This window comes from Emydura macquarii, unplaced genomic scaffold (genome assembly GCF_026122565.2).
Source record: "Emydura macquarii macquarii isolate MOO-44397 ecotype Brisbane River unplaced genomic scaffold, CSIRO-AGI_Emac_v2 contig_2365, whole genome shotgun sequence".
In the NCBI taxonomy this organism is placed as follows: Eukaryota; Metazoa; Chordata; order Testudines; family Chelidae; genus Emydura; species Emydura macquarii.
In genome coordinates, this window is record NW_027132502.1 from 3,231,590 (window position 1) to 3,258,886 (window position 27,297).

At 40.7% G+C, this 27,297-nt stretch overlaps 1 protein-coding gene across 2 annotated transcripts in view; it reads left to right on the forward strand.

Moving 5' to 3' along the window:
* ARMC9 (armadillo repeat containing 9) overlaps positions 1 to 27,297 on the forward strand; it is an 89,633-nt gene that overhangs the window by 41,336 nt on the left and 21,000 nt on the right. For both annotated transcript variants that reach the window (XM_067561118.1, XM_067561119.1), the window contains 10 exons: positions 6,707 to 6,741; positions 8,575 to 8,686; positions 9,556 to 9,648; positions 12,588 to 12,678; positions 13,580 to 13,703; positions 16,007 to 16,146; positions 17,238 to 17,314; positions 19,392 to 19,466; positions 21,786 to 21,876; positions 23,464 to 23,522. In XM_067561118.1, the coding sequence (XP_067417219.1) occupies positions 6,707 to 6,741; positions 8,575 to 8,686; positions 9,556 to 9,648; positions 12,588 to 12,678; positions 13,580 to 13,703; positions 16,007 to 16,146; positions 17,238 to 17,314; positions 19,392 to 19,466; positions 21,786 to 21,876; positions 23,464 to 23,522 (897 nt within the window). The remainder of the gene's footprint in view (positions 1 to 6,706; positions 6,742 to 8,574; positions 8,687 to 9,555; positions 9,649 to 12,587; positions 12,679 to 13,579; positions 13,704 to 16,006; positions 16,147 to 17,237; positions 17,315 to 19,391; positions 19,467 to 21,785; positions 21,877 to 23,463; positions 23,523 to 27,297) is intronic.

Consider the following 27,297-nt stretch of genomic DNA (forward strand, 5'->3'; position numbering starts at 1 on the left):
TTTTTTCAAAGCTGACCGCCATCATTGGGCTCTAGCTGAATGGCATTAAGCTCGTAGGGGTGGTTCTTTTTTCCCCTCCTCTTTCACTCCCTTATTGTTACCACTCAATATTTCACTTCTTTACTCCTGTGTTGTATACATTCTAATCAGCTGGTACCTGAGGCAGCTTTTTAAACTAGTGCACCAGGATCATATTGCACTGTACTTTGATTAATTTATAAGTGAGCTGTTTTAGAGAAGTTATTTTGTATGAGGAAAGAGAAATTTGCATAAGACCAAATACATGACAATACCTGTAATATGATAGAAACTGACCATTTTACTCAAGAATTAAAAGCACTGGGTCAGATCTTCAGATCATGTAAATTGGCCTAGTTCCAGTTACTTCAGTGGAGCTATGTTGAGTTACACAGATTCAGATTCTGGCCTGTTACAGGCTGCATCTGACTTTTTGCTTGGCGCCAGCCTATTATGAATAACAAACAAGTTCAGCATCCAGACTGTATGTATGTATGTTTATATTTCGGGGTACTAGTGAGCTGTACAAATTAATCTGAACTTTGATCTTGTAATTTACATGGTCACCAGGCATCTACAATTTTAATTCTGACCTTGCTTACACCTCTGTAAATCCAGAGTACCTGCAAGTTTTACACTGGCTTTTCACCCTAGTAACTGCGATCAGAATTGGGCTTTCAGCTGCATACTGCACCACAAAGAATAATGTAGACGAGCCAGTTGGAAGGATGTAGAGCTGCAGTATTTCCTAAAATTATCATTGGGTTTTGGCTCTCACATGACATGTCTGTTTTCTTTTTTAAACACTGATTTTCCTTTGAACTTATTTTTTTTTCTATTCAGCTCTGGTCACATTCATGCTTCGCTTCTTTCTACAATGAAGGGTTGCCATCTGTAGCTACTTTGCTTGGTGACAGTTACTTAAATTAATATGGCAACTGGATCGACTTTGGCAAGAACTAACACAGCTACATTAGTCATAAGACTGTGACCCTGCCAGATTGAGCTATTGTTTTTTTTATTTATTTCCTTATTTAAAGGTATCTAGTCTCTGCTACAGCATTCACTGTGTCGATTTGAAAAACTGGCTTGCCCCAAGGCATACTTTGTGTGGGATTTTGTTCAGGATGTCACAGATACAGTACATTTATATACCATATGTTCCTCTTAATCATTCAGCTGGCAGCCAGCAAAATAGTACTATTCAAAGGGTTAAAATATATCTAGCTGTCCTACGCAAAGAAAGACCGAGGGCATGGTGTCAGGGTGGGTTGATGGCAGTTGCTATTTTAAAATGGTCTGACGAATCCTTTTAATGTCAGCTAATTGTAACTAAAGAGGAAGATTGCACTGAGTAAACTTGGAAGCCTGAAGGGACCCATTGTCTAGAACAGTGGTTTTCAGCCTGTGGTCTGCGGACCTCTGGGGGTCCCCAGACTGTGTCTAAGATTTCTAAAGGGGTCTGCATCTCCATTTGAAATGTTTTAGGGGTCCACAAATGAAAAAAGGTTGAAAACCACTGGTCTAGAATTTAAGCATAGGGACTGTGAGTCAGGAGGTCTTAGTTCTCACTCTCTGCACTCAGTATCTCCCGTCTGCAAAGTGAGGATTTACTTGCCAGTATCACAGGGATTTGATGAGGCTTAGTTTATTATAAGATGCTCTGAGATCCTTGAATGGAAGGGCAGCATATTATACTTATGGCATCAAACTCTGCTCTGTTGCCATAGAAATAACTGTGATGTCAATAGTTCAGCATTATAACTTCAGTATAAGAATCAAGAAAGAGGATTCAATAGACTGTCCCACTGAGTTCATTATGCAAAGCAGTCCACTCTGGGATCCATAGATACTGTAAATAGATCTAGTTATCTTTTCCAGACTAAATTCTCATGTCACTTTATAAGTTTTAGGAAAGGGGCACTGAATGCTAAATGCTTTCCCAGTATAAAAGCCCATATTTAAAGTGCGTTGTGGAAACCTTGATTCCGATGAGTATTTTATTTGTTACTTAATTTTTTTTTTAATGGGATCAGTTTTTTCCAGAGCTTCTGTTTTTGCCCCCTATGGTGGTGAACGTTGTGCTGAGCTATTGTATGTAGAATGTGCTGCTTCGTTAACCATTCGGGTTTTGTTATGGGTAGAGATGGGTTGGTGTGAGAGAGATCTGAGTGGACCCACTTACCCACAGGAATTGCTGGCGTTCCTGATTATCTGTGGGTCCTTGAGCCCTTGTTCTGTGACATTCCTCCTGAAAATGCCACCTTACTAAAAGCAGCTTCACTGTGTCAGTCAGCCAGCGTGACTAATGTAGCTGCTGTTTCCCAGATGTACTGCTGTCAGAGCTACTATGTCCAGGTATGACAGTGGAGGACGTGGCCTGAGGGTATTCAGAGTACAGTATATAACTTAATCTTGGGTAGGGTGAATGCCTGAATTAGATAGACCCGAGGGCAGCTTTATAGGACCCAGATAAACTCAGGACCATTTGATGTTTCGATGACACGGATGTCAAAAGTTTTTATAGTTTATGTAAAGGAGTTTACCTAGGCAAATATCCACCTCTCAGCTCAGTACCAACAGAATGAATGGAAGTAGACAAGCAAGCAAGCAAACAAACAAAAAGGTAGTTTTCAGGAGGTTGTGAGTGGAGTGGGGCTTGCAGTATATATAATTTGGCAGACTTAGTTACAGGCACTCTGTAATGTGCACGCCACTCCCAGGTTATTGTAGGACAAGGTACTTTATGGTTAAGGGAGCTGCGTTTTTATGGGAGTAATAAAACAGGACTTAAAATTGGAATATGATAACTAGATTGGTTGGTTACTCTGCAGTTCTTTCTTTGGTTATAAAGTCCTATTGAAGACAGCTGTGAAGTACTCAGTAAAGTGTGTCTTTGTTGATAAAGATGGCCATAACATTAAAAAACAAACAAACTGGTGGCTTTATACTGGAATATGTTGTTCCAAAATTGAATGTAAGACATAGAACAGTATTAAGATGTAAGTGAAGAGATCTTCCGTATCAGCTGTGTCCTGAGAACACAGGTGTACAGCTGTTCCTCAGCATACAGTATGGACAGGCATATAGTATGCCTCAGTTGCTTGTCCAAGGCAAACTGAAAGCATCATGAACACTGAATTTATAGACCTATAAACCATAAATTGTCCTAGTAACAGCATTGCTTAGTTTTCAAATGGCCCTCTGTATAAAACAAATAACTTACTAGCAATGTTTTACTGCAAGTCTTGTTCCCATAAAGTTATTTTAAAATATAGGACCAACCAAGTTCCAAAAATAAAACACATTTGTTGCGAAATTATTTATTTTAGATCATGTTAATCTAATTTCTGTAGCAATGATGTTCTCTGGCATAGTCAAAAACACTGTTTACTGCTTACGCATTATTTAACAGCCAAGAGTATTCATTTAATTTTATTACAATGCCCACCCCTCATCTTGCACTTTTCATCAGTAGATCTCAAAGCAATTTACAAAGGAGGTCAGTATCATTATCGTCATTTTACAGATGGGGAAACTGAGGCACGGAGCAGTAAAGTCACTTGCCCAAGATCACCCAGCAGGCCAATGGCAAAGCCAGGACTAGAACCCAGGTCTCCTGAAGCTGTAATACTCTGTTCACTGGGCAACACTGAAATGTTGCAAATTGGCATTTGTCTAAGTAATCGTATATATCTGGACGTAAGAAAGGCACAGTCTGTGACAAGATTAAATTCTTCATGGCATCTTGAACGAGTCCATTATTTTGCCATTGATGCTTCCAAACTATGTGCAGTCAGTTTCAAAATGAAAGTCACCATGAATGGCGTAAAAGTGAATATATATCATTAATCCTAGAGCAATTATGTAGAAGTAGGCATTTATTTTTACATGACTAAAATGAGCCCATCATACTTGACCCTGAGAGCAGATACAGGAAAAAATATGTGCACCAGTACATTAAACAGTATTGTAAACCAATTCCACGACGCTTGCTTACACGGAGCAATAACTTCCTCCACGAGTAGTTCCACTGATTTTAAGGGACTATTGGAGTAAGATAATAGTCAATATGGTGAAGGATGGCAGAACCTGGCCCTAAATAAACTGTATACTTCCTCCCCAGTCAGACCCCAGGCAGAAGCCTAAGAAAAAGAAATTGGCCTTACCTGGGGCCCTAGAGGTCAACAAAACCAGGCATTTTCAAAGAAGTGAATGCCAGTCTAGGCCCCTCCACCAAGAGAGTCCTGCCCTCAACATTCAGATATAGGTAGGGACTGACCTCAACTGTCATGGCAGCATCTTGGGATTGAGGCGGACTCTACGTTAGCCAGGAGCCAATCCAGAGCAAGCACTTTGTCAGGCCCCATCAAACGACCTCAAGAAAAACCCGAAGTTTAGGTCTTTCAATAAACTTTCTTTGTCAATTGGCCCTTCTCAGTCTGATCTTAAGAACTCCCACTGTGTAAGAATTTTTCCAACCCATAGTTTCTGTAGCTAAAAATTAAAAACCAAAACTCCTCCAGAAAATCCCAAAGAGGCTTGGTTGCGTGTCCCATTATAAATAGTGTGGATGAAAGTGTGTAACTTCCTCTAGTGCATGTCCGTTGTTTTGATTATAAGGGACACATAGTAAGTCAAGTCTGTGTTTTTACAGCACATCACAGAAGTGCTGGAAAAGAGGTCTTTCTTGAAGGCCCAACCTTGAGAAATAGAGGTTTTTTATACACATTTACTTACTCTGCTATTGATCTGTACTATTTCCTTTGCCATCATAGAAATTCATCCCCCCCACACCCTTTCAGCTTGCCCCTGTTGCTTTTCCTTTTGCTTAAACATGCAGTGCTGTCACTGTTATGCTAGTTTATTGTGATGGAGCTGACTACGGCCTGGTCTGTACTAGCTAATTAGGTTGGTATAACTACGTTGTTCAAGGGTGTGAAAAATCCACACCTCGAATGACGCAGTTAAACTGACCTAACCCCCAGCATAGACAGTGCTAGGTTGATGGGAGAATTCTCTACCAGTTCTTGGGGAGGTTGATTACCTAAGCCAACAGGAGAATCTCTCCCATCACCATAGTTATCATCTTCACTGAAGCGCTATAGCAGCACAGCTTCAGCATTTTAGGTGTAGACAAGCCCTAAAGTGGTAGAAATGATTTGTGATTTTATTGCAGGCTCAGGTAGGAGACAATGGCTTTTGATCAGAGGAAAGGTTGGTTTAAACAAAACTTACCTTTGATATTTACAAAAGCATTGAGGAAAATGAATAAAAATAACTGAAAGGCAAATGGACTCAATGTTATATATAAAATATGATGCATTTGAAAGACTTTTCCACTGTGAAAAGTAATTCCTGTAACATGGGAGAGCAGCTGTCAAGACAGGTTAATGTTAGGGCCTAACAACCATTAATTGGCTATTGTGTACAGTCTTCATTGATTTAAACATAATATAAAATGACTGTCAGTGCAACTATAAGCTCACTCCATTTGTGAGAGAAATGCTTCTTGTATTAGTAAGGGATACCTCTGACCACTGTGAAACCTAAGTGTTCAGTGGTATGTGAGATGGAGTCATTCAATATTCTCTGTGGTGATTCCTGCCTTTCGTCTTCTAAACTTCCCAGTTTTAAATCAGACAATAGACATTGATTATACAGTCTCCTTTGAAAAAGCGTGGGTTATAAGAGAAGACTAATTTTAAAGGCATAAGTGGTAATGAGAGATTTGTAGAAAGTGAGCAGGTGTAATCATCACAAGAAGAAGACACTGAATATTCTGTGAATATTGCACACAGTTGACATCAATGGAATACATGCCATGAAACTTTCCTGTTTCTTCCCCGGTCCACCCACAGTTATCTTTAGCAAAGACCATATTAAAACTGATAAATATACAAACAATGCTGACACTTACCAGTCGGTCTTCTGACTGGTGCTTATCTCTGATCACTCAAAAAGGGCTGCTAATGAGGGAAACAATGAGATTTAAAATGAAATAGGTTGAGGCAGGATGAGAAAAACAAGCTTTGCTGCTGTGGGTCGCTCTTCCGGGCAATCATGTTTGTGTACACTGCTTGAAGCAGGGACTGTGCCTTCCTCTGTTTTGTACAGCACCAAGTACGCAGACAGAACTCTCTAAATACAGAATAACAAATAGGAATTGTATCTGAATTGGAAACTATATATAGAAGAAAGGCACTTCAACCTTAAAGAGTATTTTCAAAGTATTAAAGAGTCAATGAAGACTTTCCAAGTGGCCCTTCATCTCCTTCAGGTTTTTCCAACCCCAGCTGATTCCTGTGAAATCGTTGTCCTCACTTCTTACAATAGCCCACTGGCTGTAACCTTGTTTTTCCTGCTCCCTGTTATCACTTTTTGTTTTCTTTTTGAAGTGCTTGGATCTTAATCAGGTAATTTTTGGAGTCTGTCTGCAAAGAGAAGTGTCAATCCTGAGCATAATTAAAAGCCTTTTTACTTGGGAACTAACATCTGTTCCAACTCCCATTAAAGTAAAAATAATCACTTACCTCCAATTTTAGTTATGCCTAAGTACACCACGGTGGTAGTAGTGATAGATTCAAAATCTCACAAGCCTCATGAGAGAAAACACTGTGAATCTGATTAATAAGCACTGCCTGCATAAAATTTGGATTAACAATTGTTTCCTTTTCTTTTTATCCAGGCATCAACAATGTTAAGAGCATCTTTAGCCCCTGTGTAAGTGGTTCTTGCTGAGCTTCCCTTGGTGATCTATAAAGAGAGTATGTGGGAGGAGACCATCAATCAGTACAGTGCAGGGCACTGCCCACCCAGTTACTAATGAGTAAGGTTAAGATTTTGTCATGGTTATTTTTAGTAAAAGTCATGGGCAATAAACAAAAATTCATGACCCATCTCTGACTTTTACTAAAAATAATTATGACAAAATGGATCTGATTGGGGGATGAGAGCAGCAGGACAGGGTCTCCCTGCTGCCCATGGCGGCTCGGAGCTGCGGAGCCAGGGCTGACAACTCTGGGTCTGTGGGGGCCCTCCTCACCCTGTGGGGCCGGCGACTTGGAGCTCGGGACCCCTGTGGCAGCTTGGAGCTCCTGGCCCCTTGTGGCGGCTCTGATATCTGGGTGCCCCTGCCACCTGTAGTGCTGGGAGCTGTAGGGGCTGCCTGCAACAGCTGGGAACTGCAGAGGGGCCCCACTGCCCGTGGTGGCTTGAAACTCTGGGGTCCCCCACTGCCCGTGATGGCTCGGAGGTCCAGAGTACCCCGGCTGTCCATGATGGCTCAGAAATCCAGGGACTGCCCCTCTGCCCCCCCGTCCCATGGCAGCTTGGAGCTCCGGGCCTCCTCCCCCACCCCTTGTGGTGGCTTGGAGCTGCAGGTTCCCTGTCGCTCGCTGTGATTTGGATCTGCAGGTTCCCCCCACTGCCCACAGCAGCAGGGAACTGTGGAGGCCCCCCACTGTCTGAGGGCTCTAATCCTGCCTCCTGCCTTCCCTGATCTGAAGCAGAAAATGTCATGAGGTCCCTAAAAGTCACAGATTCTGTGACCTTCGTGACATAATCTTATCCTTACTAATGAGGATCACTTGCCTCTCTGTATATTGTTACTCACAAATGTTGTATGTGAATGCAGTGTGGTCCATGTGCCTTTTGTGAACTCTTCATGTAAAGGGATCATTAATATTCCAATCTCAGCAAGCTGTTTTTAGCCCTATTAATACAGCTTGCCACACAACAAATATTTCACTAACTGTGATTAAGTGGCTGTATAGTCTAACACTACAGTTCTGTTGTAATTGGTTAGCGTCCCACAAATCCAGGAAGAAAGGAGGCCCCATGTAAGCTCAATTTTATGTGTTCCTAGAACCAGTTTTGCAGTGGATTTAGTAACTTTGTCCCTGAAGGAATAGTAATTGTATGACAAGTTTTTCTGTGATTGATCAGTTTTATCCTAAAGGGATAATGGCCCTGATCCTCAAAGGTTTTTAGACACTTAACTTTCATTGAAGTTAAATACCTTGGAGCATCTGGGCCTCTGGCATTTTATGGTAAATTTAGAATTTGTTTGAAAAGAGGATAAGGCAGTGAGGTGAGTGTTTGGGGAACCTAATACGAATAGAACTGATTTTTGCAGGTAACATATTTTAGTACTCAAAACAAAAACAGTTGTGTGTAAGCAGTTTTTTAAAAAGTCACCATTCCCTTCCAGTGTTGTTAAGAAACAAAGAAACAATTTGAAATACGTGTTACATTTACCAGTTGATTTTCCCTGTCCAGCCCAAGCAAAATGTATACAGGAAACAAACTGCATAAATGGTGAAAAATCCAGTTTTAAAAAATCCTCTTTGAGTGCTAATGTTCTAAACTGATGTTAGTAATAGAAATAAGGAAATAAATTTTAAAATTGTGGGATTTATTTTCCTTTTAAAAGGAAGGACGCATGCAAGTTGCTTTTTTGAAACCAGATTTGCTCTCTCCACTTGCCTCAACAGCTCCTGTAAAAGGAGACTGACATGGTTTTAATAAATGTCTGGTTTCCTGTCTGCCATGTAGGAAAATGCAGGAAGTGCCATTGTTACCTTCTTTGGATTATGAGAAGCTGAAGAAAGATCTGATCATCGGGAGTGATCGTCTTAAAGCTTTCTTACTGCAGGCTCTGCGCTGGGTAAGTGAGATGGTCTCACTACAAGTGAAGAAGGATCTCGTGCTGCTGGTGTAGGCCCATTCTGTAGAGCTGGAGCCAAAATCTAATTTGCAGACAAGACAGCTGGCATCTGAATGAGCTGTCTTCCTCCATCATGAGGGTGCAGAGGGGTGGGGCAAGGAGAGAATGCAGGGTCGTCTTTGCTTGAGTTCAAGTTAATGACACTTGCTGAAGCTCTGAAGGTGCTTTGGAAAGTGCAGGCTGTGACTTGTAAATTACCTCTGCGTCCCTTCTGACTGGTGAAAGCCAGCTGGAAGATTTCAGAACCTGCATTGGAATTATGCCCGAGGGAGGGTAAGGTGTCCTTTTGTTTCCGAGAAGTGATTGTTGTGCCTTTGTTCAAGAAACTCTCTCTTGATATAGGCAGCCTTATTTCCCTATTATTGCCCTATATCAAATCTTCCATTTTTTGGGACAACTGTAAACATATTTTATCAACACTTCGAAGATGTCAACAAGAATGCTATGGAAGAGGGGAAGCTAATTGAGGGATTGAAAGGAAGGTTGACATGGGCAAAATGACAGGCAGGAAAGATGCTCATATAAACCAGGTAGATGTTGTATAAACTTTCACACCCTATCTTACTAAGGACTTTGAGCCTGGTACTGGGTTTCTTCCGTGTCTGTCTTACCAGGGTCAGTCCTGTGCAGATGCTGCCAGATTCTGAATGACAGTTTTATGATCTGAGAGTTCTCAACTCATTTCACTTACTGTCAGACCTCAAAGTTGAATTCATCCTCTATCCTCTCCACAAAGATATCCCAGACCCTTTCACATTATCATTAATTTATATGAATGATTAATTTCCCACTCCCCCCATTTCTTGTAGCGCTTGACAACGTCTCATCCCGGTGAGCAGAGAGACACCGTCCTGCAGGCTTATATCAGCAATGACCTACTGGATATCCACAACAGTAGCCAGGTCAGCCAGAATAGGTCATACGCTGGTTTGTGTGTGATATTATTTATTTTTATAATGTGCTGATCAGAAAACTCTGGGTATTGCAACATGCAAATAATTAAACAGATTTTTACATGCTGTGTTGTGTTGAGACATACGTTTCAGAATCAATTGATCACTAATACAGATTGTCTTTGGGGAGGAAGAGCTGGTCTGTCTGTTCTGGGGAGCTGACATTTTTCATCCTAATTGCAGTGTTGTGGGATGAGCTCTTAGTGATGTTCCATAAGCCAAAATGTGACTTCTGTCATTTAAACAGTAGGAAGGCCCAGTTCTGCTAGCCCTTGAGCTCCACTGACTCCCATTGAGGTCAGTGGCAGTCAAAGGCACTCACAGGAGATGCTCAGTATTTCATAGACCAGGCCCTGAAACGGTTTCTGTAAGTATGTGTTTTTTTCCTGTGATTACTGTTGTGCTGTGTTGAGCAAGGTGGTGTGTTACTAGAGTTCTTAATTTAGGTTTACAATGCATGCGGGTGTGTAGTATCTGTAGAGACATGGAAGTTTATTAATGGATTGAGGTCTTGCTCCTGTAGCAGTTGAAATCAGTGGCAGTTATACCATTGACTTCAGGAGGAGCAGGGTTGCATCCTAACACAGGAGGCTGGTTCTCACTGGTATGATGTATCACAAGCAACTGACTCACTCGATAAACCTTTTTGAGTGATTTATGGATTGTCAGAGGATACACTGAATTCATTTCTCTTGTGACCCAGAATAAGAATTAAACTGGGATTTTGATCTTAAGATGTTCATACAATATATCCTTTTATGCACCTGCAATTTCATTTTTAAAAGCATGTTTCAGAATGGTCTAGCCTGCATATTGATTGGAAGGGGTCAGAGTGGTTGATAATCCAATTGTGTATTAACAGAATCATGACTTTAATATTCATTAATAATAGTTCATTTTCTCCAGAGTAGAGGTTTCATTCTTTACCTCTTAGGTGCCATGGATCTAATTTTCAAGATATGAGTCCCTTTGTCCTCTTGGGGATGCATTTGTTGTCTCTACAGGTACCCTGGAAATCATAGAAATGTAGGGCTGGAAGGGATATCAAGAGGTCATCCCTGGGGGTATGAAGAGGTCTTCCAGGGCAGTGCTTTTCAACCTTCCCAGACAACTGTATTACTTTCAGGAGTCTGAAGCCCAAGCCCTGTTGCTTGAGGCTAAAGTATGTAATTTAACTTTGCAGGGCCCTCTGTGGCATGGGGTCCTGGGCAATTGCCCTGCTTGCCACCCCCAACACTGTCCCTGCACTTGCGACTCCCCTAAACCTGTCCCATGATTCCCAGGTTGAGAAACACTGACCTAGATGAGTTGAAGTACCCTGTGGAAGACCTCTGCATAATCCCAGGGGTATGCATACCCCTGGTTGAGAACCACCATTCCATGGGGTACGTGAACTCATCTAGATATTTGTCTAGTTTTACAACAGGCTACATAAAAGTGCTAAGTGAAGTCAATACAAACTAAAATTTCATACAGACAATGACTTTTTATACTGCTGTATATGCTGAAATGTAAGTACAATATTTATATTCCAATTGATTTATAATTATATGGTAAAAATGAGAAAGTAAGTAATTTTTCAGTAATAATGTGCTGTGACACTTTTGTATTTTTATGTCTGGTTTTGTAAGCATGTAGTTTTTAAGTGACGTGTAACTTGGGATATGCAAGACAAATCAGACGTCTGAAAGCACAGTAATCTGGAAAGGTTGAGAACAATTTACCTAGTCCATGTCCTCCCCACGCCCATGCTGAGGTAGGATTAAGTGTACCTAGATCATCCCTGAAAGGTGTTTGTCTAACCTATTGTCTAAAACTTCCAACTCCAGGGTTGTACCCATGCAAAAAACACATCTCCGCTCTTGGAGTTACCTTGGGATTCCTGCTTCCAGCCCTGGGACCTCCCCCGCCCTCTTTCCCTAGAGGGATGTGATCTGTGTTCTCTGGGCTAAGAAGAGATGCACCTTTTCTCAGCACTGCTTGTGTCTTACCCGCCTGAGGAATTTCCTTCTCCCCTCTGTCTGTGGATCATTTGCATTTTCACCGACAAGCATTCCTTCAGGAGGAATTGCATCCTGTCTAAAAGAGACAGAGTTAGTTGTTTCCACAACTTTATCAGTACTGGTGTTTTGAAAAACTGGGACCTGGATTGGGGGACCCCTAGTCATCCCTTTCTCTGTCCTCGAGAGTCAGCTGTGTGCCTCTTTCCCTCTCTCAAAACATGAGTCACTGGCTGAGTGACCTGAACCAGCCATGCTGTCCTGGACCTCCTTTTTCAAGTGACTAGTGAGGAGACATTCCTGTATTCCCATCATTCCTTCCCCAACTTCCCCCTCTGGGTCCCCCTCTAAGATACATTGCCCTGTGCTTTCTAGAGTGGGCTTTGTTCCTTGTCCAGCTGTGAAGGGCTCATAGCTAGCAGCCAGGATAACTATTTCACTGACAGGAAAGATGCTTTCCTCAATCTGCAGTGCAGGAGTTGATTTTAACCTCTCCCACACCAAGGAGTATGTTGCAGAGTTAAAGGACCCCTCAAAAATTTGTAGTATTAGTCAGAATGAACAAAAGCCCTACAAAAATGTTTGTTTTATTCCAAGAAGCTAACTTTATTTCTTTGAGTGTAGTTAATTTAGAGTTCCTTTTCTTGGGTACTGCTTTATTATAACTTTACCCTGCACATCAAATCTTGTTCTGTTTTGTTACCACACTCTTTTCATACACATAATGGAAGATTAACAAATTGCTAACTTGACTTTTTATGCCTTTGTACGATTTTGATATTTGCTCTGCGTCATTTACAATACTTATAAAACATTTCATAAGCCTAAGCTTGAATTTTCCAGCTTCCAGCTTCATTTATTTTCATAAATGTTTGCTTTCTCTTGCAGAGAAATGTGCTAACATTGTTACATTCCAAGAGTGAAGTGGTGCGACAGTACATGACGAGGCTTATCAATGCTTTTGCTTCGCTGGCAGAAGGTAAGAGATCCACTGCAAAGGGCTGGCCTCTTCATGTACCTTGGCACATAGGTACTTCATTGTCATTGTGTGTGGAAATTTAAATACATCCTTTTCTGGGCATTCGCTGTCCTTTGTTATGTTTGTTCAAGTCAGAAAATTTGTCAGTGTCTGGCGAGTTGCCATTTTGACTGTTTATTTCAGTCCTTGCCTTTTATAGTTTGTGGTCTTTGTAGGCCGTTAACAGTAGGTTTTCTAATTTCCATACCACACATTATAATTGTCTTTAGTCCCTTTAGTCCCACACAGTGAAGTGTGCTCTTCAACCACAGTAGTTGTGTGCATCTTGCAGAACCAAACCTGTAATTGTTTCCATCTTGCACGATTAATGTTCTGAAAATGCACGTTTAAAACAGCTACCCCAAAAAATTGCCCGTTGATCAACGGCTACTGCAGAGAGTCCCAGACCTGGGCTGTGCACTAGTACTGATGCAGCAGACTTTTCTGACTGGTACTGTGCCCTCCCTTTTTCTATTAGAGTCATGTACCCAGCCGCTGTTAAAAGTCACTAGGAGCTGAGCACTTAACTTTCTTAGGCTCTTTTGGAAATCCCAGACTTTAATCCTGAACTCTGTGGTAAATTAGAAGGTACGTGCTTGAATGTGAGGCTGTGGGGTCTGGCTAGTACAGCCAAAGTACAAGCTTGGTAAACTGGTTCAGTTGCCCTAAATGGGTGGAAGCCATCTTGAAAGTGATGTTTGTGCAGATTGTGGGTTTCTGTTGAGGCATTGCTTGGGGAATGTGGCTTGTTAGAGAGAGAAACTGGGCTCAAACCATCTTTCTGTGCAAACGGGGAGGGAGGCTGGCCTTCTGGCATGGGCTGGTATCTCAGTATCTGTTCTTTCATCGTTGTTTGCATCAGGTCGGCTCTACCTTTCCCAGAACCCAAAGTTGCTGCGAGAGTTGGAGGAGAGGCTGAAAGCTGAAGACAAGGATTCCCTTACACGGGAGAATGTTCTGGGGGCTTTGCAGAAATTCAGCCTCAGGTGATGACAGCTCAGCAGGCAGCGGCGACAGCACGAAAGGAAATGCAAACTATTTAGGCTCTGTTCAGGGAGGATAGAAGAGCACTTGATTTTTGTACAACAATCATCAGAACCCTCTGTGGCTGATGAAAGAAGTGCCATTGATAACTGGAGGAGGACTCAGCTCTGCTGCAGAATTAGTCTGATTTCTTAGCAATTGTCAGACGCAGGTGAATTTATGCACATTAGTGTCTGTGCATTTTAAGAGGTATTCTTCATGGCCCAGCCTCATTGAAACCATATCAACTCCCTTATCTTGAAATCCTAAACATCTATATGGGGACAAGAAAAGCTGTGAGTTCCTATAGTTGAGTTACCCCTCAGTTATCTTCAAGGCGTGGGGTCAGGGTTTGCCCTCTCTGCATAAAATTAGCTAGTTTTCATCCTCAGCTTATTTATCCTCTGAGTCTGGAGCCATCCATTCAGAGGCTCTCTCTCTTGGCTTTTGTGGTGGAACCTCTCCCTGAGAAATTGTGCTGCCAGGACCTCCTGAAGTGGATTTCTCATGGGACTGGAGGAAGGTGGATGATGTCACACCCTCCTGAGTCAGTTATACTTGCTCTAAGTCCTTGCCTCTCACAGAACAGAAGCAAGGAATCAGCCCTGTATAATTACAAGAGATGTTCGGTTTCTCTTTTAAATCAAGATTAAAAGTTTGCCTTCGAAGACTGTGGGTTCGTTTTTGTTTTTTTAAATTTATCTCATTTAAAACTTGGCTAGAGAAAACAAATTTAAATGCCCCATAAGGGAGAGGTCCCACACTGGGCCCCTGAGATGGGGTAGGTGAGACTGAACACGTTTTCTTTCATTCTAGATTTTATGGTATCAGACAAAATTATTGCCCGTACCATGCTACTTGGAATCCCAGCCAGAAAAAAAGTCAGATGCCATTCTTAGAGAAAAAGAACTTTCTGTAAAAGCAGTTATGAAGAATACAAGAAACTGTATTAATTGTTCTTTTGGCGTTAAGCACATTGTGGTGCAATAGGCTGCAGAGAATTTAAAATTATGTATTTTTAACACTAGTATTTAATTTTGTGGAAGAACTGCTCCAGATATCCCATATGAAGACATTTTTCTTTGTATCAAATGTTCCCCGGGTTTTTCTCCAGTCCATGCCTCAAACCCACTTGGCAATTCATGAGTACAGCAAACTGTCTGGGGATGGGGGGCGCTATCTGGATCAATTGCCAGTCCCATTAATAATAACAGAAATACATACTTTTTGTTCAACCAAAAGTAATCTTCAATGACCTGTGAATTAGGCTTAAAGTGCCATGGACATTAGATAAAATGGAAGTGCTTTTCACCACAAAGTTTCCACCAGCAAAACAGCATCTTGTAGTAATCCAGACTCAAGCACCAAGTAAAAAGAGTTCTGCAGCCTGGTTTGAGTTTCTGCTGAATTTCTTGCCTTGCCAGGGAACAAACTACCGCATTGTGATGGGTCACTAAACCCTTGTAGTTAGCAGAACCTTCAGGTATTCAGTGTGCTATATAATACTCTCTGCGAGTGGAGAGTTAAATGAACCAAGAATCTTTCTAGGGAAAAGAGCAAATGGGATTAAGCAAGGACAGTATTTGCTAAATTGGGGGCAGAGGGACCAGCTTTCCTTGCTGAAGAAATAAATAAATAAATTTGTTGGCTCTTTTTATGTACAATGGTTTATTTAAATATAAGAAGGGGATTGAGAAGTACAATTCAGTCTTCGACATAAAGGTGATGAAGAAACCTTCCTTCACGCCCAGTTGGATATTAACTGTGACGGTATAAAATGCAGAGTTTAAGGCTACGGCTACGGCACAGCTTAGGTCAAAATAATTATGTCACTCAGCGGTGTGAATAAGCTGCCCCCTGAGTGATGTGAGTTACATTGACCTAAGTGCCAGTGTGGACAGCGCTATGTCGGCAGGAGAGCTTCTTCTGCCAACATAGCTGCCGCTGCTTCTTGGGGCTGGATTAATTAAATCAATGGGAGAACTCTCTCCAGTAGCTTACAGTGGCCACACTAGAGAACTGCGTCGCTGTAAGCTCTCTAGGGTAGCCTTAGGCTAAGCCTTCGCATGCTACAGGGGTCTCTGTCTCACTTCTGTGGGTTTTATTAATGCTCTAGTTTCTCTGCCTGTGCCAAAGTGAGTAATTTACACTCTTTGTCGGAGGGCCAACATGCAGTAAATAGGAGAAGTAGGGCTTTATTGCACTCTTATTTGAAATGAATATATCCAGCATAAAAAGTATTTATTTTATTTGTTTTAAATCCTAGACGTGCCTGGCAGTCGGCTATGATCAGTGATGGGCTCATTTTCTGGCTGGTTGATGTTCTAAAGGATACAGATTGCCTGTCAGATTACACGCTGGAATATTCTGTTGCCTTGCTCATGAATCTTTGCCTCAGGAGTGCAGGTCTCTTACAATTACAGATGTGGTTTTCTGCTGGGAAATGGGTGGGAAAGATCCTGACCCTAAAACTTTCATACTGATATTACTGAGGTCTTTCAAGTGATTTTGCTTTATGTGTATTTTTATTAATATTTCTGTGTTAACTGGCCCCCACCACTGTAGTATCTGTGCACCATAAACCGTGCTTTTGATCAGGTATCTTTTCCATCTGCTCGGAAAAAAAATCCACACATTGTGAAGAGTCGAAACTCCCTTTCTCCCTGGAGTTTGGCTTTATTACCAAAGAAATTAACATTAACAAGGCATAGTGTTCAGCTCTGTCTTCCCCAGGTTTGTCTGTTCCTAGGGTTCTTCCCCCAGAAATGCTCTACCACACCGTGGGTCCTCTCTGCAGAGAGCCACTTCCACTTTCCTTTATATATGGGTGATGTAATGAGCCACCCACCTCACTGAGTCAGCAAAACTAATTTAACCCCTTCCCAGCACATTCATTACCTTCTGACAGGGTGGAGTGTTTCAAGCGAAAACACTGCCTGCTCACTACAATGCTAGAATTAGTTATCTGATTTCTGACTGGCTGAAGCAAAATGTGTGTCTGTTTATAAAAGCCAGTTAGAACTGAACTATTCAATAATGTGATCCTGACCAATCCTCATCTTGCAGAGTTGGACCCAAAGCAATCAACCATCCTTTTACTACACAGAGATCCCCCATGACAATATAATGCTCCTGAAAGTGTCTCAAGGAGTTCAAAATGTTAAAGAATTTTAATTAAAAAATGGAAAAAGTTAAACCCAGACAGGTATGCAATAGCATTCAGTTGGCATCATCAAAGTAACATCTTTGTTAAACTGTCGTGGGATCAATCTCTCAGACTTTGAAAGTAAATATTTTGGAACATATCGTGCACATGGTTACATCTGTGTAAATCCAGAGAAACTATACGGACTTCAGCAGAGTTATTCTGAGAGCAGAATTTGCCTGGGGTGGGGAGCAGTCTATTGCGTTGTATTAATTTTTTAGAAAGAAAGAAGTGTTTTGGTTCTTTTCCTTCCTTTTCTCTATTTGAAAAAAAAAAATTTATGCCTGTGCAGGGAAGAAAATGTGTGCAAAAGTTGCAAACCACGTGCTCAAAGTTCTCTCTGATCTCCTTGGCCATGAGAACCATGAGGTACTTGTACTGCAAATATTCCTCTGTTTGTGCAAGGGAAGGGAAAAAGTTGGTGATTTTTTAAAAAAAGTTGTGTTTTGCTTGATCTTTTCCTATTGCACCCTAACAATAAATCACATGGAATTTCAGTAAAGTTCATAGTCCTATAAACTCATCTGGCTCAGTGAATACTTTGGTTTTTTCCTAGAGATTTTGGTATGATTGATCATTTGAAAATGTCTCTTTGGTAGCAGTATGGTTATGACATTCCAGACTGCAGGTTCCTGGGATTATTTTAAAATCATAGATTCAGAGAAGATTAAGGTTGGAAGGGACCTCAAGAGGTCATCTAATCCAACCCCCTGGTCAAAGCAGGACCAACCCCAACTAAATTATCCCAGCCAGGGCTTTGTCAAACTGGGCCTTAAAAACCTCTAAGGATGGAGAATCCACTATTCCACCATTGTCATCTAAAACCAAATCTTTCCAAGCCTTACTGCATCAGGAGATGCAAAACTATTTGCGATGCAGACCATATGCAAAGCATCAAGTGCTAACACCACCAGTATTTCTTTTTATAAAAGAATACTATAAAAATAGTCGGATGGCCCTAGGCATCCAACTCCAGATATCTCTCCATCTGCTGCTTTGCGTGGGCTGTCATTTTATGCCTCCATGATCTCGGTTTCTTTTCTTTTCTCAGAAACACTTATATGACAGCTGCCACATCATGCAACCCTGGGGCGGAATGCTAATAATAACCACTTACTTTGGGATGAAAGATGCTAGATAAAAGTATCCCATTACATACTGCCCCTTGTTATAGATCATTATTGCATCCACCTCTGCAATGGACTGAGATACCTTTAACTGCACACAACAAGACAACGCAGTAATTCAGGGCAGGAGAAAGTGGATACAGCATTTGTCTTCAGTGGGAATTGTAAAGGAAGTGTGGGGAGACAGAATGTCATTTATCAGAGTGGAAATTTTGACCAGGACATCAGGGCTAGTCCCCGACTCTCATGGAAAATGGCTTGGGACCTTTAATAAACACCAGTGGTTGTGATCACAGTTTTATATCCCATTTTGCAATGGGAGCTAAATTTTAAATATCTTTTTATTTTATTTACTTATTGAAACTGAAAGTAGAGATGATTTTTCCCAAGCAACATGTGTGTTTCTTCCATGTTTTATAAAAATTCACTGTGTGATGTTTGTCAGCACTTCTCTGCAATACTTTTATTTTAATTATGATTAATCTTAGGAGGCTTTTGTTGGACTGTGTTGTTAGCCTTGTTTTTGTAAACAATGGGAATTTGAAGGTGATTTATACAATGCATGGTGTTGTCCACCTATGGCCTACTCTGGCACCATTAAAGGCAATGGAAGTTTTGCCATTGAAGTCAAAGGCAGTAGGATGTTTCCCTTAGATGTCAGGAGGGCTTTTTGAAGTTGATAGAACCATTTTCTCAAACTAGTCATCTCAAAACTTGGGAACTGGAGAGAGCTAGGTATACTGCGTTATAATTATTGACAATCTGTCCTATGCTAAAGATGCATAGAACAGGGGGAGCCAGCCTCTTCTTCATGAGAGGCTACTCTGGTTCATAGTAGGTAGTTTGCTGCATATACTTGCACTATCTGCACTGAGACCTACCTACAAAAATCCTAAGAAATCAGGTGATAGGGCTGAAGAAGAGACCTCTGGGATCATCTGGGTCACCTCTGGTCTCAAGAAGTTTGATATATGACTAGCTTAGCTTACTTTTCCTTAAAACTATCTGATACAGCCATGACAGTAAATAGAACCAGCAAGTCTTGCTAAGAACGTTGTTTTGGACCTCCACGTATTTGTTGCATTCTTGGTCTAAATCTACATGAGCCACCTTGCGTACGTTCCTCAAGGACGTTCAAGTTCAGTGATCATCAAGTAGCATTATCCCAAGCAGCCTTTTGTGTGAGCAGGCTGCAGGCATCAGATTCCATTGGTGTGGCTCAGAAATTTGCTGCTTTCCACCAGAGCTTCACCTGTAGAATTCAAGAGCTGGAATCATTAAAAGTGGACTGACCATTGGCACCTTTTCTTCCTTCTCAGATACAGCCCTATGTGAATGGAGCGCTGTACAGCATTCTTGCTGTGCCTTCCATACGGGAAGAAGCCAGAGCAATGGTAAGGAACGTCCAGTTATACAGAGAAGAAAAATCAGAAGAAACTGGTTGAGTAAGGAAGTAACATATCTACATAGTCACTTTTCTAACATCCACACCTCAAACTGTGCTGTGATTACTCCAAGACAAACCTAATATTTAATGTAAATGCTCATTTGGCATTCTCATTTTACTTATGTAACCCCTCCCCATGTGTAATTTAATTACATTAATTGTAGGTGATGTTAAATTTGCCATTATTCTCTGGGGTGCATCACAGACGATGTCGTTTTATTTTGGGGAGAGACTGGACCAAATTCCACCTTGATGCAAGTGGGTCCCATGTGACTGAAGTCCGTGGAGTTGCATCCACTTATACCAAGGCTGTTTGGATGCTGTTTCCCCCTGAGCACTGCAAGGCTTTAGTGTGGTCCAGGCTGAGCCGCGTTACAAAGTGGTCTGCGATAAACTGTAGTCAGAATGGAAATGCTGAGTGTTCTGAAAGAGGGAATTTGCCATCCCTGTGACTGGTGGTGACGAAGGAATTGAAGTGATGAATAGTCTCCTGTAGAGCGGTTGCTGTCTTATGAGGAAACGATAATGCACCGTAGCAAGCCAGCATCCAGAGGCTTGTATCTGGTCTAATTTGTACTTGCTCACATTGTCCATTTTATTATGTGAAATTAATTTAAATGTAAACCTGGGCAGTGTATGTCCATTCCTGCCATCCTCATCTTGCTAAGTCTATTAAAAAAGGCATCTCTGAAGACTCAGTCATCTGCTTTTTCATGGTTTAAATGGTTTTGGATGAAAAATAGCTGTTTACTGTCAGCTCGTCCAGCATCAGCTGGGGAAGGTGATACCACATTAAATAATAGTAATTAATAATTAAGACGAGAGGCCACTTCTCTGCATCTGTAAGGTTCCCAAGGAATAACCTGTATTCGCAATCTATTGTGAGCGACGACTTGGGATTGATTTTCAGAGGAAGTTGGGCACACAGCTGCTTTTTTTGTGCCTTTGAAAATCTCTCCCTTAATGCACACAATTTGTGGGTGTGGGTGTCTCCCATGTTTTCACATGTATGCTGGGGATAGCAATTTGCTAGTCTTCTACCCATTGCAGTACGCAGCTGAGGAGGAGGGGATGGAGTCTTGGGTTTTAAGGGTTTTGTCTAAACTAGGGCTTAAAGGTGTTATTTTAGAACATGTTAGCTAACACTATCCAACTAACATGGCCTGAAAAATTGAATGTAGACAAGGCTGTGTAGATTTTAACACATGCTAAGCTGATCATATTAACACCTAGGCTGTCCTCAGGCTTTAACTTGACAGGTTTAGCTTGTGTTAAAGGCAGACTTTTCAAATGTTGATGTACAGCCGTGCAGCTGCACCGCTGTAGCACTTCAGTGAAGACCTCCTATGCCGACGGGAGAAGCTCTCCTGTTGGCGTAGGTAATTCACCTCACCAAGAAGTGGTGGCTTTGTCAGCTGGAGAAACTCTCTCATTAACGTATCGCTGTCTACAAGGGGGTTAGGTCTGTGTAACTGCATCTCTTGGAGCATGGATTTTTCACATCCCTGTGTGACGTAGTTATACTGATATGTCTGTAGTGTAGACCAGGCCTTAGTTAGAAAGCATTAGCTAACATCTTCTAACAACACACCTTTTTATCCTAGTCTAGCTGAGGCCAAGGAGGGCATTTGGGGTGTATGAGTGCAGTAATAGAGGAAAGAAGTAGGGAGTAGGGTTCCTAATGAAAGCTGGTAGGAGGGACCTGAGCTATTTTCATTCTTAATTACTGATTTAGGGACTTCTCTCTTTTTGTGTCCATAATTTGCAGGCACAGTTATTGTCATTTAGATGGCTGGCCCCACCCAATCTGTGAACTGCTACCCAGCATAGGGAGTTGGACATCTAAATGTCATAAAAAAATTACAGGCACAAAACTGAGCGCAAAGGTGCAAACATGGAAGAGACAGGTTTACGGAGAGGATAGAAATCAGGCCCACCTCCCACTTTTCCGTAAAGCCTGCACAGTTCTTTTCATACTCTTTTACTACAGAGATATGTTTTTAATGAACCGGTATGTATTGAGTTTAGAAAGCAGAGGAGTAGCTACTGTGGAAATCTGTTAATATTGCTTGTGCTCAAGTGTGGTAGCAAATTACCTTAATCTCTGGGCAATTGAGGGACAGAATGAAATATTTATAACTGGACACAGTAGTTTCACTGTATATTTTCTTTTCTCAACAAAACAATGATTCTAGCCAGTGAAATGACCCTGTACTGGGCTAGTCACATGAAACACTAACCTAGCAATGTTTTCCAATGTATTCAGGGAATGGAAGAAATTCTGCGATGCTTCATCAAGGAAGGAAACGCCGAAATGATCCGGCAAATTGAATTCATTATCAAGCAGCTCAATTCAGGTCAGGGGAACAGATGCAGCTATTATCTGGGCTGTAAATCTTTCACAAAGGCCATAAAAAAGCTCATGTTTTTATATATGGCATTGGGAACTTACAACGAATGATACTGGTGTGATGGACTGGGAAAGCTCAAACAGGGAACATCAGGATTTCAGTTTCAAATGTGTTTTTAAAATTTCCTTTGTGTTTCAAAAAAGAGACATTTGGGTCTAAATTCCAAAGCTTTCTGACCATGTGCAGCACGATGTTGGATGCTTATGCTGGTTGTCCTCCAGGAAGCAAAGATATAATGCTTGAATAAGCTGGTGATGTAACTGGTAGCACAGTGCAGTGGCAGAGGGTTCAGTCTTGCTCCTCTCTTGCTCCATAGGTGGGTAGGGACAGGAAGCCCTCCGGTGTCTGTGACCTCTCCTTACCCCCAATCCAAACCTGAAGTAGAATTGACAAGTTATGTTCTGGCCTTTGTGGCTAGAGGGAAGTTGTTGGAGAGAGAAGAAATAAAGAGAAAACAGGGATGAATTCAGGAGGCATCCCCTTGTTCACTAAAAGGAATTCTAGTTCAGTTGTCGTCTTGTACTTTGAAAAGGAGTACAATCTTAAACCTTATCTGCACTAGCACTTATGCTGGCAAAACTTTTGTTGCTCAGGCGAGTGAAAAAAACACACCCCTGTGCGACATAAGTTTTGCCGGCATAAGCGTTTATGTAGCTGCTTTATGTTGATGGGAGAGAGCTACCCCCCCCGACATAATAAACCACTTAATGAGCAGCAGTAGCTATGTCTGCAGGAGAGTGTCTCCCACTGACATAGCATTGTCCACATGAGTGCTTATGCTGGCAACATTTATGTTGCTCAGGGGGGTGTTTTCTTCACACCTCTGAGTGACAAAAATTTTGCCAGCATAGAGCTAGTGTAGACAAGACCATAAGGTGGAAAAGAACAAATAGAATCTCATGTAGTTAGTGTTTGATTAAAATACTGTCAATATAGAATATGCACACGCTACATGCATCGAACATATAAAAATGTTTTGCTGCTCTGTTTGTGAAAATGGCAGTTTGAAAGGAGATATGTGACTGTTGGGCCTAATTTCTGAGTGCTCAGTTCTACAGTATGAGCCTGTGAGTTTAGATTGTTTGCATTATAATTATGTATGTTTGCGCTAGTGCAATGTGTCTCTCCAATTATGACATTAATTTTGTATTTACTATTGGGGGCATCTTTAAATTATATCCTCCAAAAATTGTTTACTGATTTGTGTGTCTGCTATCCCCTTATCATACTGTAAATATGAGAATTTAACTAGTTGGGGACAATCATGAGTAAATAACTATTCCTGAATTCAAGGGAATTCAAGAGATGATTTTTGGTGATTCTAAAATGTTTTATGGGGCAGATAAGAACACTGGTTGCTGTTCTCAAAATACTAGCACAAAGCTCCAGAGCTGCTGTACAAAGAACGTCATAAATATTGGCAAGACAAAATTTTTCAGGAAGGAGGGTAATAGCTAGAGTTTCTGATGGGATGGACACAGACTAATTCACTTTTGATCACTTACAGTATTTTTTGTTTTGTTTTCTTTCTAGAAGAGCCATTAGATGACAGTGTTGAGTCTGATGATGAAGAAGAGGACGAAGATGATGAAGTAAGTGTAAAGCCCTGCTGACATCTCATGGGAAACTGATTAACATTCTATTCAGGGACAGTTGTGCTGGTTGTGGCAGATTTTGTATGTCTATTCCTCTGTGGGGTGTGTTTTAAATTTCATTACCAAGGATGTTTTGCATGAAAAGAGGATCTCCTCTCCTGCTGCTTATTCCTCTTTCGAAGTCCTAATTCTTTGCTTATGACATAATCATCACAACAAGAAACTGTGATGACATAACAAAAGATTACAATTTAAAGTAAGGAATGAGCAGAGGAACTGTTATATCAGTAGAGATCCTGTTTTCATGCAGATGTCTTTAGTAATTAGGAACAAGGGAAGCAAATGACCAAAAACACCAGCAGAAATGTGTGTAAACTGAATGCTTACTAGTTGCCTTTGAGGCATCATCAGCTATTTACAGTGTAATTTCTTTTTCTTATTTTGACATTTTAAAATCTATTTTAATTAACTTCTATTAATGTAAGATTAGCAAACCAGTAAGTACAAATGTGGTTCTTGATTTGAAAAATCAGTCCCCTTAAAAAGATGAATTACAATAGTAAACAGAATGTGCAGGCAGCCTGCATTTTGAGTAGATAAGAACTAGTCAGCTGTGCATTTCAATCTCAATTTAAACTTTTGTCTATACTAGCGTTTTTCAGGAAACCTCCTACACAGCAATAGTGGGAGCCCAAATTTAGACAGAATGCAGGCCTTTTAATCATTTTATTACCTAAACAAACCAGCAGAATAGGTCTAGATGGTGAGATGGTAAAAATGCCTTTACTCTGCCTGTTAGTACTCCTGCTATTGCGACACCCATGCAAGCTCAACTGTAGGAGATTTCCTGGAAAAATACAAGTATAGACAACCAAAGGGGAGTTATTTTTAAAAATCTATCCACCATATAGCACTCTGTTACATAAAAAGTGCTGTATGAGCAATTTAAAGGGACAGCTAGAAGATATGATTGCATGGGATTATACTATATAGTATAATAGCCAAATATGTGTGTATGTATAGAGTATGTGTGTTCTAAAATGGCCCTTGGCATTGATGGATTGTTAGCTGACAATCATGGTTAGTTTTTCTTTAAAAAATCACTTTGTACTGTGGAAATTCCTGGAGAATAGCTAGTGTCAGCTTAGCCCAAAAATAACCATATGGACAATACCTAAGTATATGACTCAAACCAGCAAAAAGTAGGAAATCCACATTCAGCATGACACTTTGTCCTGTGTTCCCCAGCTCCAGGCACAGATGTTATCCCTCAAGTCATGCAGACACTGGGCTAACTTTAAGGCATTCCTTTTGTTCTCTGCTACAGTAGTTGTGCTTAATTGTATAGATGTAGCACTTTAGAAGAGCTGCTTTTTTCTTTTTAAATGAGAAAAAAGTACCAACTTTTTTGTAAATTCTTTATGTTAAGAAGTAGAGTGCAACATAGAGAAACTGAATCATGCAAATTTAAAGGAGAAAACAGACACCAATGAATAGTTGAGTGTTCTGAGCAGGGAGCTTATTTGCTACAATCCAAACTCCACTTTACAGTGTGTTTACTACAGGGTAACAACAGCTGAATGTACATTTCAAATTAATTTATTATTATTATTTATTTATATTACCATAGTGCCTAGGAACGCTAGTGATGGGCCAGGACCTCAGTGTGCTAGACACTGTATAGGAACAGAACAGAAAGATGGTACCTGCCCCATGTTTGATTCATTGTGAAGTTAGAGAAACATTGCAAAGGTCCCCAATCATGAGAGGTGCTGCGCGTCCTGCGTTCTTAATTGACGTCAGCAGTTCACAGCATCTGGCCTTTGTGTAGCATTGTTTTATGTGGTTGGGTAGTTCTGAGATGATTGGGTTTTGGTAGGCAAGATCCATACCATGGATTAGTCAGATGGTGATGAGCACACGTCCACTGGGGACTAGATTGAACCCGGCAAACTGATTCCATCTTTGACCTTCACCATATTTGAATCTGCATTTGCAAGAATGTTAATTAACACTCACAGCTGTCTTGCCCCAGGTGGCACAAAGAACTGAGTCATAGGATTAAATTATGTAACTACTTCATTTCCAGTTATCTTTAAGTATGTGAAAGCCTAGTAATCTGCCCCCAAAGCAATGTATGTGGTGCATCCAGGATATTCCAGGAGCTCATCTTTATAACCTCTCATTGCTACCTACATCACTTGTGTATAAAACCTCTTACTGGGGAGTAGCTGTTGCTAGAGGTAAGATTCTGTAACAGTGATTGCCTTACATCTTCTGTGACAGTACAAGATAGTGAAATTTTCCTTTGGTCTCTGGCATTTTTGTTTCTGAGGGATACTTTGACACAGCTTTGATCTGTTGTGATGTATAGTGATGCGGAGACCACTTCAAGAAAGGCGTGGCCTGAATTTCATGGGCGTTGAGCACTGAGCACTCTGTTCTTAAGGGACTGCTCTTAGGAGTAAAAGGAGAGTTAATTTTCCATGTCCCATTCTTTCCATCTTTGTAGAGATGGAAGGTTGAAACAGATAAATTTCTATATTTTAGTTATATAAACTCTTCCTTTATATATTAAAAAAAACTCCCAACCACTTTTTAAAACTTCCTTCTAGGCTGCTATCAACTTTCAGGTCAATGCTAATTGTTACGGGTAAATTAAAAATCCTTATTTCCAGGGGCTTATGGAAATACTGCTCGGTCCTTAGCTATATCATTGCCACTGGATAACTTTTTTTATTCTATTTCCAAAAGGAGGCCTATTCTATTCTAGTCCCTTGGTTACAAAATTGATATAGAAGATATATGCCAAAATTAATGGCAACAAAATTATATACTAGTTTCATGCAGGTTATTGTTTCTGTAAATAACCAATAATTTGTTCACTCACTGCCTCACAGATGTAGACCTTTGTATTTTTGGAATGCAGAATATAATTGTTCTCCATGGTGAGATTGAGTTCCATGATTATATCTGACCTTACAGAGCTGCCTGTCAAACCGGCTTACGGGAGAGTTTGGGAAAGTTTTATACACAGAAAGTCTATTAGTACAAACTCAAATCAAAAGTGCCAATTAAAGTAACTTTACAAACCAGCACCAAATTGATGTGTTTCAGGGTATATATGTGTTGGTTATTTATTAACACAGACTGCCTTGTTTTAGTATATGTTAGTGACCATCTTGTTGCAAATGTTTGTAGCTTAGTGACTATTTAAAAAAAACAAACAAATACAAAATAAAGCATTATGGAGAGGTGTATTTTTGGATCACCACCCATTTTCCTCACCACATCCGTATCACCTTCCATTTTAGCAATATGTCTATGTAAAGATTTCCCCAATTACCATTTCCCTTTCTATATTTTGCTTTTTCTGTATTTAATTTTAAATTAATCTGATTTTCTGTTGGCTTTTAGCAGATCTCATGGTAGTGACCTCTTAAGACTAAACCACTCTGCTGAGAGTTGGTAGAAGCTACTGCAATATGGGGGAATATCTGGGCTTTTCAGAAAAGCTGGATCTGTGTGTCTGTTTCTAAGCCTTGTCTCTAATCTTGGGTTTTTTTAAAGTAGCTTTCTAGGTATTTCAGCTTTTCTGACAGTCCTTTTTTAACAGCCCATGTCAGTGAATCTATAATAATAGGCTTAAAGTTCTTGTAGCATCTTAAATCCTGTAATGTGCTCATGTTTATTTAAAATAAACAAAACCCAGAGCTTTTAACCAAACTACTGGGTTTTGTCAAGCTCTTAGGAGTTACATGTCTTATAGAAA